Source organism: Clytia hemisphaerica, unplaced genomic scaffold (assembly GCF_902728285.1).
Source record: "Clytia hemisphaerica strain Z4C2 unplaced genomic scaffold, Clytia hemisphaerica genome assembly, whole genome shotgun sequence".
Taxonomy (NCBI): domain Eukaryota; kingdom Metazoa; phylum Cnidaria; class Hydrozoa; order Leptothecata; family Clytiidae; genus Clytia; species Clytia hemisphaerica.
The window spans coordinates 650,237-665,327 of record NW_027104615.1 but is presented as its reverse complement, the minus strand read 5'-3'; the positions used below and the strand labels follow the sequence as shown (position 1 = coordinate 665,327).

The following is a 15,091-nucleotide window of genomic DNA, read 5'->3' as shown; positions in this document are numbered from 1 at the left end:
GTTCGATTACGATTATGTTCGATGAGTTGGATTGCGATTCAATTAAATCGGATCACTCTGTTAGAGCTTTTTAGCGTGGGTGGTCGAGCGCTTATTAAGTACTGTACGAAAGCGAATAAAATCTAAATCAATCGAACGTAAGTAGTAAGTCTGCGACCGCAGTCGGAGGTGACCCAAAGGCTCCTCTTTCGATAGCTATCTACCCGAAGATATGAGAGGGCGCCACTCTATCTCCCTGGATTGCTCCACTTACCCTTGACCCTTCTCTTAATTGCTGAGCATCAAGCAGAGAGGCATCAAGTACCATTTTGGAAATCTTTGGTATGACCCGGCTGGGGGTTGAACCCACAACCTTGCGAACCGTAGCCGGATGCTCTACCACTGCACTACGGTCGAACATACTCGAACATGATCGAATACAATCGAACGTAATCGAAGCAATCGAACGGCAAATCCTGGGTAACATTCGATTGCGATTCGATTGCGTTGTGTTCAATTGAGTTCAATTGATTCGGCGTTCGATTCGTTCGATTGACACCGTCTGGACAATTTTCATTAAAAAAATGTATCCCTTATGACGTTGAGGAGGTCTTTTTTTAAAAAGGTGACCCCCCTGGATGTTTTTCCAATTTTTCGGGACAAGCTGGAGTTTTTACAAGCTCTTATTTGATTTGGTTGGTCGTTAAGATGTAATAAAAGAATCTTATTACTTTTTCTAAAGAACGCGTCATCTCTATCACTTTAAATGACCAATTAGTGAAGTATCTTGTAAAAACTCCAAGGCATCTCAGTTTTTCAGAACCCCCTTGGATTTTTTTGTCGCATTTTTTAGACCACCCTGGATTTTTGTACTCGTTGTACTGACCACCCTGGATTTTTAACCTCAATTTACTGACCTGGATTTTTACATAAAAAAACTAGACCATCCTGGATTTTTTTTTTCAACAAAAGGGTTACAGACTATTTCTGGAGCAGCCCATTTAGAAAGTTTCCCTTGATAGTGCTCACTTAAAGCGAATAGAGTTTTATAGTCCCTTGCTCGAATAGTCGTCTAAACCTTAACTTCAAAATCACGGAAGCATAAAGTTAGCAAATTAGAATGCTGCTGTGAATAGGAGTTGACGGACGAAGAACTGTTTTGAAACTTCATTGGGAAGCTTAAAATACTAATTTCATAATGATAGAAAAAGATAGGATTACCTCGTTTCATTTTCTTTACTTCGTAAATTTTCTTCCAATTTATAGATTTTTCGTTTTAAGCTCATCACAACCTAGAAAATTAAAGAATGCATTGATACTTGTATTGTTAAAACACAGAGGGACAGACACAAAGGCAGTACGCGTGTGCAGTTCTTACAGAATCGATGCCTTTAAGGTTTAAAACAGACGAATTTTTACCTTTGGCGATATAACTTAAGTTTCTACAATCAGTGCCATAATATATTGGCACTTTTGGCGAATTTACCATTTTTCGAAAATTGAAGATGGAGCGAGAATGTCAATTTTTAGACCATCTGGGAGGGATTTATTGGTTTCTAGGCTATATTTCAAGCCTTACTGGACCATTTTTGAACTTTTGGATCCTCAGATCCTAAGGTCCTAAGTCTTGAGTCTAGTGTTAAAACTCAGAGTTAAAACTCTACACTTCCAACCTACTTTAGAGCGCTTACAAATCGATTGTGTTTTCAAAACACCCCGGTGAATTTTCCTTTTGTGCCAAGTATTTTGTCACTGATTGTAGTACATGTTCGTAGTGTAGCCTGTGTTTATGTTTCAATAAATAAAAAAAACAGACAAATTTTGATAAAATCGAACAAGAAAGAAAACCGGCCGTGTAACGAAAACCCCAATTCCAACAGAAATAGAAAGGAGGGCCGCCTCTATGCTGACAACGCAAAACAGAAACAAAACAGAAGAGTTTTGAAAGTTGTTCTTTCTTTTGTTTAGAAATGCTGTGTAAGCAAATGGGAAGAGACCTCAAGTCAACCAAGCTGGCACACAAGGTTGTTACAACGTTCATCTAACGTTATATGGACGTTGTAAACATTGGATGAACGTTGAAACGACGTTCTGTGCTCATTGTTTAGAAATGATGTGTAAGCAAATTGGTAGGAGATACAGTCAACCCTCTCTAATTCGAACCTCTACTATTCGAATCTTTCTATAATTCGAATTAAAGTGTTGGTCCCCTAAGCTGAAAAGTAGTCTAAAATACTCTCCATAATTCTCTAATTCGAAGAAAAATCTTAGACCCTCAAAGATCGAATAAGAGAGAGAGTCAACTGTACGTTTAATGCTGTTCTTATAGCTCTTAAAAATGTTGTTTTGATTGTGAGTCTATCAAGAAGTCATTTCAAATGATGAGTTACCAACCTCGCTAGTGGTGCCACTCTTGGAAGTAATGGTACGACGTAAATCATTGTTCTGAATTGAAAAGCAAGTATGAATAGTTTAAAACTTCCATAAAAAATCTTTACGAAATAAAAACAAGTATGAGTCAAAACTCTTTATGAAATGAAGTAAAATTCATGGGGTATTTTCGTAAAAAAAATATTAACTACAAAAATCTGGACAGAAAAGCTATCATAAGCACCTTCTTCGTAAATCCTCCTCAAGGTACCAATTTCGTCTGACTACATTGACAATAAGTATTATTAACTGATTTCTATAGATAATACAAACCTGTGTTTCAGGGGATAGTAATTCTTCAATCTTCTTCGATTTTGACAATATTTCATCAGAAAGTCTCCCATTTTTTGCTTTCAACAAGGCATTCTCTGTTTGAACACCTTTCAATGTCTGTAAAAAAGTACAAAAAAATCAATGATTCAACAAATTGTAAACAACAATTACTCTACCGGTGACAATTCAATTTTGCACTACCACTGCGCGGAAATTAAAGGGTGCGCGAAAAAGGCCTATTTTCGCGCACTAGGCCGCGCGAAAATTAAAAGGTGCGGGAATTAGCAAATAAATTAATAAAAACAATTAATCGTGATTTTTGATAAAAATATGATATTCATAGTACAGTGGAGCCTCTAATAGCGCCACCATTGGGGTAACAAAAGTTAGTGTCCGCTAATTAACGTGCCACCTTTGAGATTTTTTATGAGGATTTTGAATAGAAAAACGGCCCGAAAAAATATGTAAAATATGTAAGAGAATTATAATGGGTGCGCGAAAGGTCGTTTTTAACGGGTGCGCAAAAAATTAAGGCGCGAAATAAAAGGTCGAAAATAAAAGGCGCGCGAAAATTAAGGGCATTAAGGTATACCGTTTAGAGGGGTGAAATAAGGGTGAGAAGTCGAAAATTTTCTTCGTCGCTCGGCAATGGTGGGCGACATATTTTTTTGGCCCCTCAATTCGATTCGCACGCCGGGGGCCATGATAGAAGAAAATATTTAACGAAAACGATTTAATAGATGTTAATATTAGCGTAAAAATATTATAAAATGAGTTACCCTTTTTAAGGATTGTATTTCATCATAATATGCTTCAGGGTCTTTGTAAACTGGTCCTTTGCCACCTGCTCGTGCTGTCGAACCTGGAAAGTAAGGACTTCCATTCGTTACATGTGCTCCAAGACGAGAAATTAGGCTCTTCCAAAAATTTTTATATAGATGGGGGGGTGGTAGCGAGCACCTCATCAAAACCGGGATTTTTCATCCCGTTTCTTAGTGTGTTCCACTTGATGATTGTTGAAAAATAAAAGCCTTAAGGCCGTTCTCCACTTTCGCGCGGAATGGGCGACAGATTTTTGTCTTTTTTGCCTGAAGAAAAGATCATGTCATAAGAAAGTTTCGTGCGAACAAAAAAAAGTTGAAGGAAGTTCTACTTTTTTCATCCGTTATGTCAATTTTGACCATATTTAATTCATTTTCAAAGACCATGACCTTACAAACGTCAAGAGTTTTCGCTCATGTCGCACGAAAGGGAGACGGTCTTATAAGTTTTGACGCAAGTTTGATTTTTTTGCTACTGCAAGAGCTTCGAAAGTTTAAAGTGAGGTCAAAAAATCTAATGTTTAGAGCCCGAAAACCCGGGCTCCAAACATTCGAAAAAGTCGCAAAGTGGAATAGACGTTAATTGCGTAGAAAAAAAGCGGGCGACGTATAGTATAGGCTAGGGGGTGAAGGATATATTGGATATTTTGTCCGGGGTAGTGAAAAATCTGCAAAATCTGCAAAATCTGCCTTGTTTTGGGGGTAAACTTGCTCTGATTAGAGGTGATTTTGAATGTCCGGATGGTCAACTGATGCTTGTCCGGGGGTAAGTTATATCCTCCACCCCCCATATTCAATTTTTTTTTGGAAGAGCCTATTCTCAGCTCTCAAAAAAGGTTGCTTCAAGGTTGATTGGATAAATCTCATATAAACGCTATAAAAATGTTGAAACAACGTTGTGTGCCGGCTAGGTTTTAAAAATTCTAAAATGATATATCTTCAAGGGTCGGTAACAAAATGTGTTTATAACCAACAACTATTCGTTCACTGGAATAATTCGCATTACTTTGATGGCTGTTTTCAAACAAATCTAAGTTCTTAGAATTTTTCCAAAACATTCTTTTCCATTCTTCTTGTTTCCAATGAGTCATCGAAGTCTTCATTTTGATGTTAATATACTTTTGGTCTGTTCATGATATGCACCATTGCAATGTCTTCCACGGACCCAACAGACAGTTGAATGGTTTTAAGTGACGTAAAATTCATCAATACGTCACTTTCAACCAATCAGCTGTTGGGTCCGTGGAGACATTGCTGGTGCATATCATGAATATACCCAAACAAACAAAATCTGCGGCTTATGATAACAGGCTTCAAATGTAAGATATTTTAATCAATCAAATCAATTAATACTGAGGTATCACTGGGGGTCTTTTAAAAACCCTATTCAACACTTTTACAGACTTGAACCCAATCAATAACAACTAGTACCAACACTGAGTTTTTTGAAGGTTTTAGCATGAATTTGAAAAAGTAAAATTTGAAAAAATATTGTAGAGATAAACTTAGTCGATGAAACTTTATTAAAATTATTCTCCAGTTTTTTCCTATGTAAATACTTTGAACAATAACCTAAAAAATGTTACACCAGTTTAAGAATTTCAGAAGAAAGAACTAAATGATAATACTGTTCTTCATTTTACATAAGGAAAATTCAATCAAGCATATTGATATTGTTTAAAATTAGCTGAGAGGATGAATTACTGAGCTTAAAAAAAGTTTGAATTAAGTCACCGAAAACAAAATAAAAACATAGAATGAAAAGTCACTGGAGAGTCGAACGGGGATTAGTAGATTAAATTCTTCAGTGTTTAAAGAAGTAGTCTTTGGTTTCGTCGATAAGCAAAAAGATAACAGAAGCAATAAGTATATCAGGTTGAAAATTGTGATAACACGAATTTTACTCTGTATCCATCAACCTATCTAAGAACATTCATTATTTTACTTCAAGATAAAGGTCGAGGTTTTGAGTGAATTTGAGATACTATCAAAAGTATATTGTATATGACATGAAAAGAAACTTCGGGAAGGGTAAACAGGAAAGCAATTGCCATAAACATGATGAATGAAGAAGGATATTTTTCATGTAAAGAACGAAACTTCTTTAGAATTCAATTGATACCTCCTCATCGGTTTAAGAATATCTTAATCAAAGCTTGCATTTATTTTCTCATGTGATCTACAAAGTGAGCTTCTACAAGTCTGGTCTTAATCTCGAAAGCTAAATCTATCTGGTAATCATTTGTCATCAGACGATACCCTGGCAAGATGCAAGCCTTCGACGTCATTTTCTTTCAATTAATACCCTGTAGCATGCAAACTGACTTGTTTTCTAATATCAACAAATCAATCACTATGAAGAAAAATGTGAAAAAAGTATAAAGGGGGCAAAAAAGGATTTTAAGACTCACTAGCTGAAGCCGCTCTTGTGCTTGAAAACGCTGAATTCTAAAAGAAAAAATCATTAATTCTGCAAGAAATCTTACTTTTTCCAAAGTCAATTTAATAAGTCAGATGGAATATTTTTTTAAAGCCAAAACAAGTATATTCATTCAAATATGTCATCTGTTTCAGAATAAAGCTATAATTTGGAACTTTTTTTATTCACAAAGAGGACAAAAGTTTTGATTAAGGTCCTAAATCAATATCTATTTTCTTCCATGGTAAAAAATTGTATCCAATTAATAGGAGTAACTGCTTAATTTCATAGCTACAATCCATTCAAAAACTTACTGCAGTGAGCTGTTCAAGAAGGTATTCACTAGCTGTCGTTCGATTCTTTGTATTCGGTCGGCCGTTCATCCAAGTGTTTGTCATCTTACCCTCTGAACTCAAACCTAATGCAAGACGGAGAGATGCAAGATGAGAAACGAGAATACAACATTAAACATGAAAATATCAAATCGTGTCTCTTACCTTCTCATCGACTAAAACTGGGTTCTTGGGCAGCTTTTACACCAATTCTTACAGTGATAGCCTTGATTTAGAGAGCTGGGTTCTAATTGACTAAGGGTTGACTGACTCTACTGTGTTGACACAATCACATTTAAATGAACTTGACCTATAATTTACATATCAAGAACGAAAAACTGCTTTCAAATTATCTTTCCCTAAAAGAAGAAAGTTTGATTTGTTGTCAACAAAAAAAAGGTTATCACCAAGACATACCATTTCCACTTTGAATAGCAGTGACCAGCATTTCTCTGCCACTTTTCTTGGTAGATGTAGGATTCTTTTTCTTTGATGGGGTTCCATAAGGAGATCCAGTTGCTTGAAAGCAAACAAGTGAATAATTGGCTTTTTATTCGTTATGAAAATGACCTGCGTTAGCTTTTAAAATGCATACAATCAATACAGACAATCAAAGTATTTGAGGCGCTTAAAGATAAGATAAAGTTTTGACACTTCGAAACCTAGTAATAATTAAACGATAGAAAATCCAAAAACGGCCTTATTAAATTCTTTTATGAAATCAACCAAACTACTGATGGTTGTTCGAAATGCCTTGAAAATCTTTCTCGGAAAAGAACTCCGTATTGGAAAGCTACCAAACTCATGCAATAAAATTTATCTAAAAATCTTTATTGAATTCTGCTTACATCAAATGTGATTTTTCACATTTAAAAATACACGATTTTGGGAAGTATAAACTACCTTTCTTAGATGATTTGATTGCAGACTTTGGTCTATTTTTCTGTCTTATTGGTTCAGGTGCATCAGATACACTTCTCTGGAAAGAAATAAAAAATTCAAAAAACATGAGATATATTTTGTTTAAAATAGTTTTTAAATTTTTGGGAATTTTGGGAAAATAACTACACATAAAGGTATGGTGAAATTAGTAAGGTCCTTGATTGCTTGCTTTTGCAAATTCTCTTTAAATTTAAGTGCTTAAATTATTTTTGAAATACTCAGCACAAAATTGTCAATTTGTTAACTTGTTTTCCTACTCACAAAACAAGTACCTTTGTCCAAGTACAATTTTGTGTAAATCACTCATATAAATAGAGTCACTAGCCATCAGTTTGTATTATAAGAAATAAGCCAAAATTTGAAAAATTTATTCAAAAATCTTACCAGTGATATAACTGAGCCGATTGAGGCTCTTTCAACAGCATCCATTTTTCTTGATATGTTCTTTGTGAATAGTAATTTATAGAAAAAATGTTCAATTCATTTTCACTAAATTAAGATAAAAAAGGGTTAAAAATTAAATTAATATTTTAAAACAGACTTTAAAAAAGATGTTCAGACTGATTTCATTTGCTGCTGAGGTTTAGAAAATAAACAAGCAACATGCTGAATGGACCTACCTGAGATAGTTAGTAGGCAACATGCTGAATGGACCTACCTGAGATAGTTAGTAGGCAACATGCTGAATGGACCTACCTGAGATAGTTAGTAGGCAACATGCTGAATGGACCTACCTGAGATAGTTAGTAGGAAACATGCTGAATGGACCTACCTGGTATAGTTAGTAGGCAACATGCTGAATGGACCTACCTGAGATAGTTAGTAGGAAACATGCTGAAAGAAGGATGAAAATATTCGAACGAAAAAGAAAAGTTAACAGCATAGCATAGAGATACGTAAGCTTAAAAAACATGATGAAACTTGTTTCTCAATGGCTTTTCGATGTTTTAGAGATAATGAGCCATGCTAAGTTTTGGGCACAAACAAAAAAAAATCCTTTCTTTCATTGTAAAGATAACTCTAGCTCTTTAAAGATAAAATCTAATGAAGCAACTTCCACAAATCCAAAGTTAGGCCCAGATTTGGCTAGAACTTTTTCTTTTAAACTTTCAAACCCTTTTTTTTTCGAAAATTGGGCTCTATCAGATTTTAAACAATACCATTTTATGTCAGTGTGCAAAAAATTATTTTCCCTAAAGACGACAAAAGGGAATTTCCCCAAAAAGGGAATAGATTTTTACGGTCAAAAAAATGTTCTAAAAAAAACAGATTCATCCACTTTTTAGGGAACCTTGCCCTTAATATTTATACAAAAATTCAGAAAAAAATAATGAGCCAATCCCAAGAAAAGCTGGTAACAGACAAACGAACAGACGAACGAACAAAGGTTAAATTAAAGGACCTCCGAGGTACTGTCCAAAAAAATCTTTAATTTGAAATGTACTTTTTATTTTTTGTAGGAAAGACGAAATTCATTAGCCAATGGTTTACCCTTTTTAACAAAAGTGGCATTCTTTTAGTTTTCAAAGCAAAGTAAAAATATTTTCAAAAGAATGAAGATTGACGAATTTTGTTATGTAAAAAAATTGAAATTTGTCAATGCCATCATCACTAAATTCTGCCAGCCTTACAAAGAAAAGTTTTCAAAGTTCAAACACATTTTGAAAGGAAGACGGTGTTTTTTCCACTGAAAAGGCTGCTTTTTATCAAAATAATAGCGATTTCAGGAAGGGCAGCATACTGGGCGCTAAAAGTGCATGAAAAATTACCTGCTAACAGCATCTTCGATAAAATTTGACTGATCCTTCAGAGGGGGGTACCAAGTTGTGGTACTGGACCAGTGCCAAAAAGTTGTACTTTCTTGTTTTTTGAAATTTATCTTGGCACTAAGTTGAATTTACCCCTTAAAATAGGTATACCACCCCTTAGTATCGGTACAATCATGATATTACCATTGAGAAATGACACACCACCGTTGAGTACCCTGTACTAAGTTGATTTCCCCCCTCAAAATAGGTATACCACCCTTTAATTCTTAGCAATTTACTTTCTGGTCTTTGGTTTCTGGTCTTTGGTTTCTGGCACTTTCTGGTACACCTCCTTTTAAATTTTCTAAAAAACTTTACAACACTGTATTAAAAAACATACCACGCCACTCTGAAAAATCCCTGTCAAGGTCAAGTCAAATATGATTTTCAAGCCAATTTTTTTTTGATCAAAAGAAATAAAGTTTTAAATAAGAACATATGTATAACAAGCTTGTAAAAGAAATTAAAAGAACTGATAGATAGATAGATATGCCCTCTGATGCATCGGAATGGGTCCTACCCACGATGGAGTAGGAATCACAGCGCAAGCAGACATTGCAACCCTACAGATGCGAGCTACTGAGCCATGGTGTATACCACGACACTCGAACTACACGGGAGAGCGGGTGTCCTTGCAGGTGTAGAACCTCCTAAGTGTCTCAGCACACCACAATGTCTGGATTATCTACCCATACTCTTGTATCAGAGTTATGGTACCCAATTCCCCTCACAATATGGCATGGGTTGACCCGGGCGCAAGAGCATTCACTTGCCAAGTGAATGGGTATCGAACTCGGGCCTCCTGGACAGAAGTCAAGCACGATAACCACTATACCATTAGCACTACGCCGTAAAAGAACTACAATACTGTAAATAAACTAGTCTTGAAAAAAATGAGAAATAAGAATAGCTTGGAGAAGAGCTAAAAATAGTTTTAAAACTCTGCTTATCCAAAGGTTAAAATGTAGCAACTATTGGATTAAAATCACTTCTGGCCCTGCTGGAAGTTTCAAATTTGATTAAAAAGCTTTCTCTTCGACTCATTTATTTGCATTTTCTTAGAAATTGGATAAGTCAAGACAAAGTAAAAGAGCATATTTTTTGATTTTGCAGGATTTTGAGTACCAGAATACTAACTTGATGCCTCATGTTTGGTATTGAGACCACCATTTAGTCCCTTGATACAAAGTTGTAAAAAAAATTTTTTCAATAAGGACCACCACTTAGTACCATGTACTAAGTTGTTTTTTACTTACCTTATCAGACCACCACCCGGTACTGGCCCCCACAACTTAGTACCGACCCCCCCCTGGATCCTTCGATAAAATTTGATTTGTTTTTCTCCCATCCAGTCAAATGTGCAGCGATTTGCAAAAATTTAGGGTCCCCTACCCAGTTGACCACCACAATTTTAAAATGGAAATTTTTTCACTTGCATTTATTTTCGACTTTTTTGAAAATCTTTCTATTTAGGCCAACTTTTAGAGAACCTTTCAAATAGGCTCTTCACGTTTGTTTTGATTGTTGTTTGAAGCAATCTTCTTTGGATAAAAAAATTAGCGAAGCAAAGGGTACTAGTTCCCATTTCCCTACTGACGTACCAGACTGTGACCGTTTGCTCAGAAGGGAAAATCAGTGCCCTACTTACAGGCTAGGTAATATGAATGAAAAAAATAAGCTATAAGGATGAAAAAAATAAGTTTTCTCGAATCAAATTTATTTTCACTCTTTCTTTTGTTTGCTATTGTCATTCCCCTTTGGTATATCTTTTCCAGAGCTTTTTTCTTCAGGTCACCATTTTTTATAACTTTGCTTTTGTTTTATTTTGAAGGTAGCGATCTATGGGAGTCTTTAAAAAAGAATTTTGGTGATTGTTACACTTTGGACTTCTAATTTTAAAGCAGATTGCATCAACTTTTTATTAATATTTTTGAAGAATGAAATTGCATTGTTTTGTTTTAAATTGATCATTAATCAATCAATCAATCAATCAATGGGATATGAAGCCTCCCTTAAAATACTGATTACTGATCAATATCCATTATCAAAATCAATTGATATCCAATCTGACTTATCAAATGAGTGAGTCTGGTAAATAGGTTAAGGTCATGGAAGATAACAACAAAAAGAAATTCTTCAGAAGTTTGTTTTTGTAGATTTTTCTGGGGTCAAAGACATACAGTCACAAACTAGGACTGGTCAAAAACAGCAGAGGACTCTATGCTGGCAAAAAAATAAAATTTTCTACAAATTTGAAAAAGTAAATTTTGTAAATTTTGCAACTTTTCAACTTTTTTTTCTCCAATTTTTCAGTCACAATTTCTGCTGGTATATAATAGATTGTACTCCAAGGGTAAATAGACCTGTAGCTGAATTAGGTTTAAAAATTAGTACATTAGGTGGTTACTCAAAGCTTAAGTTTGCAACTACATTACACATGGCTAATAAATTAAGTAAGAGAGCTAGGTGCGAAAAATCAATGCTCTATGTTGATTGCATGCACTGTGTGCAGCAGCCATATTCGTGCGTGTGGGTTTTGGGGTGGTACGGGGGGTAAAAATATGAATTCTTTGAAACATTGCTGAATCTTTGGAGAAGAAATAAAATAAATGATACCTATCAGAACTTGCAAGTTTTGCTGATGACACACGAGTAAAGAAAGGAATCCAAAACATCATTGACCAGTTTCACCTACAAAACGACCTTAACAATGTTTATCAATGGTCGACCATAAACAAAATGATGTTAAATGGAAAAAAGTTCGAGCATCTCCATTATGGAAACGGACCAGCCACCAGTTATTTCACAGGTGAAGGAAAGATAATCCAAACCAAATCTTCAACAAGGGATCTTGGTGTTACCATGTCAGACGATGCGAAATTCAACCAACATATTCTAACCATTGTAGAAAAAGTACAGATATTCATTGGTTGGATTCTGAGAACATTCAGCTCAAGAGAACATGATGTCATGCTCACTCTTTGGAAGTCTTTAGTCATACCACACATCGACAACTGTTCTCAACTATGGTCAACCAATGAAGTTAATCTGATCCAGCAGATTGAAGATCTCCAAAAATCATTCACAAGGAGGATTAAAAACCTACACAACCAAAACTATTGGGAAAGACTACAAACATTAAAACTGTTTTCACTGCAGAGAAGGCGTGAAAGATATATTATCATATACACTTGGTGTATTATTGAGAAGCTTGTCCCAAATCCTGGGACAATCACGTTCTATGCCAATCCCAGACAAGGAAGAAAATGTCACATACCACTAGTGAAAAGGGGGCCCTGGCAAAAAGTCATATACTCAAGTTTTAAAGTCCAAGGACCAAGGCTATTCAACTCGCTGCCAAAACGTCTGAGGGATCTCACTGGGTGCAAGAAATTGAAATTCAAAACTGAGCTGGATAAATATCTTTTTACAGTTCCCGACGAGCCACTCGTGACTGGCTACACTATGATGAGACGAGCTGAAACAAACAGCATCATCAGTATGAAAATTTACATCGGTCCTCACAGGATGGATGCGTAAAGATATTACGAAACAAGCTCAAGGTAACTCAAGGTAAGGTAACTATCAGGAAGAGTCTTTATTGGCCAAAACTTTGAGTATACAAACTAACAATACTACACCTAACTAAGCCTGTTAGAATTTTATAGCCGTCCACTTTTTACTGCGGTTTTTGGGGTCCATATATATACCTATAAAAAAAAATTTCAGCCTATTAAAAGCACAGTGTGCTTATACTTACATGTTTGCTACATTGTCTAGGCTAAAAAAAAGTGCGAAAAGACACGAACGCCATTTTTTAATGAAGTGATGTTATGATTTTTTTGATTGCGGCCGCGTACACAGGAACTTGCCAAATGTTCCTAACTGTCAGTCAGGGATTACTTCTCAATGTGTTGTGTCAACTTGTCAGCATTGTATTGTTGTGAAGGGAAAGATAAAAGAGGTAAGAATAGCCTAGTTTCTAATACTGATATAGGAGTTTAAGTTTAGACTGTCCGGTGTGCGTCTGAACACTGAAGGGTCGTTGTGGTTACTACTTTATATCTATATCAAAAACAAAACACACAGTATTTTTTCGAAGCTGCCAAAAACGACTATCACAGTTGATTACAGTATTTACTGTAAGTTGGTCTAATGTCGACATCCGTCTTCTAATTTCGACATCCTTCTTTATAGATAGGAATAATAAGAAGGTCGAATTTTATGATTTAATGTTATTCATGTAATATGAAGATGTTATATCTACATAATATGCTTGTTACATGTATTATATATTTTATATTATGGTATTATGTTACCCTCTACAATGGAGATCTCATGTTTGCATTTTGAAGAGTCTTGATCTCCATTGTCCCCAGTGCACTCCTCCTTTGTGTCCTTGCTGGAAGAATGGGCCTTAGTGAGCTCTCCTCCCTGTCATGTGGTTTTATAAGAGCCTGTTCTCTCCAGCAAGGATGAGTTGAAGCCTGACCATCGACAAGACAAGATGAAGGTACTTTGATATTGATATATTAACATGAAGATCCTAGGTTATGTATTAGGATTTATTCAGGCTATCTTGCCCTTGGCCAATGAAAGAGTGATGAATTCAAGGCTGTAGAGTCCAGACCCGATCAATCGAACTTGTCGAACCAATCGAACAATCGAACTAATCGAACTCCATAGAACGATTAAAGTTCGATTAAAAAAATTAATCAAACTCTAACATTTTTTAAAAGATTGTGAGTGTTCGATTAAGTTCGATCAATAGGGTTCGGTTCGATCAGTTCAATAAACCAATTTTGTTCGACAAGTTTGTGCTGCTCCGCCACCGTATATTAGCTTCTTTTCAAAGCCAAATCAGTTACATCAAAATGCCTCGAAAATGTCAATATGAAAATTGCGTAATCAGAGAGCGTATGTCTCGCTCATTATAAAAAGGCCGAGACAAACTTTCAATAATAGGATTGTAACATCAAGTTAAGTCCCTTTTTTTAAGTCACCAGGGGTAAATAAAACAGACCTTGATACATTTATCGTTCGTTTCAACTTGACAATTCGTTTAAAACTCAGCCTCCTAAATATTTGGGGTAGGTAAAATATGTACAAAGAAATTCATACTTTTCCAACCCGGCGAATCTTTAAAAAAGAAGCGAACAATAAAATATAATTGCCCTTTCCAAATAAACCTCTTCGGTGGCGAGCGTAGTCTACTCTGACGTAATTGTAAAATTTATGTGATGGGAGTTTGACATAGCAATGTAATGTTGTCTGGGGGATTATGAAGTTCTCTGGAATTTCGATTGCATTTATTCAGGTTGATTTTTTATGACTTCTAATGGTACTTTTTCTAACGAGTTTGATTACTCTGTTCGGCATTCTTGCACTTTAGCCCCGTCCCGGAAACAAAATTTTTCTTCGTTAAAATTCGTCGTTTATCGAGTGTTAATTATACGTATAATTATACATCTGCCCCGCACTTCCCTGATTTCTATTTCAAGCCTCCAATCCTTCTTTTATATTGAAAAACAACGAACATAAACATTATTAAATAACCGAAAATAGTATTGGTTTCTCTATATATATACTTGCAGTTCACTCCCGGGTCGAAAATATGATATAGTTTCTCTATATATACTTGCAGTTCACTCCCGGGTCGAAAATATGATATAGTTTCTCTATATATACTTGCAGTTCACTCCCGGGTCGAAAATACGATATAGTTTCTCTATATATACTTGCAGTTCTCTCCCGGGTCGAAAATATGATATAGTTTCTCTATATATACTTGCAGTTCAGTCCCGGGTCCAAAATATGATATAGTTTCTCTATATATACTTGCAGTTCAGTCCCGGGTCCAAAATATGATATAGTTTCTCTATATATACTTGCAGTTCACTCCCGGGTCGAAAATATGATATAGTTTCTCTATATATACTTGCAGTTCACTCCCGGGTCGAAAATATGATATAGTTATATACTTGCAGTTCACTCCCGGGTCGAAAATATGATATAGTTTCTCTATATATACTTGCAGTTCACTCCTGGGACGAAAATATGATATAGTTTCTCTATATATACTTGCAG

General features: G+C 35.4%; 1 protein-coding gene across 1 annotated transcript in view; it reads right to left on the bottom strand.

The window, feature by feature from the left end:
* Nucleotides 1-7,684, bottom strand: part of LOC136824639 (IQ domain-containing protein E-like) — a 59,500-nt gene extending 51,816 nt beyond the window's left edge. Inside the window, exons 1-9 of the mRNA XM_067080628.1 lie at nt 7,581-7,684; nt 7,158-7,233; nt 6,672-6,773; nt 6,237-6,340; nt 5,915-5,951; nt 3,462-3,544; nt 2,683-2,799; nt 2,374-2,424; nt 1,201-1,271 (exon numbers count right to left, since the gene is read on the bottom strand). Of these exons, the coding sequence (XP_066936729.1) occupies nt 1,201-1,271; nt 2,374-2,424; nt 2,683-2,799; nt 3,462-3,544; nt 5,915-5,951; nt 6,237-6,340; nt 6,672-6,773; nt 7,158-7,233; nt 7,581-7,625 (686 nt within the window). The 5' untranslated portion in view covers nt 7,626-7,684. The remainder of the gene's footprint in view (nt 1-1,200; nt 1,272-2,373; nt 2,425-2,682; nt 2,800-3,461; nt 3,545-5,914; nt 5,952-6,236; nt 6,341-6,671; nt 6,774-7,157; nt 7,234-7,580) is intronic.
* Nucleotides 7,685-15,091: the final 7,407 nt, after the last annotated feature.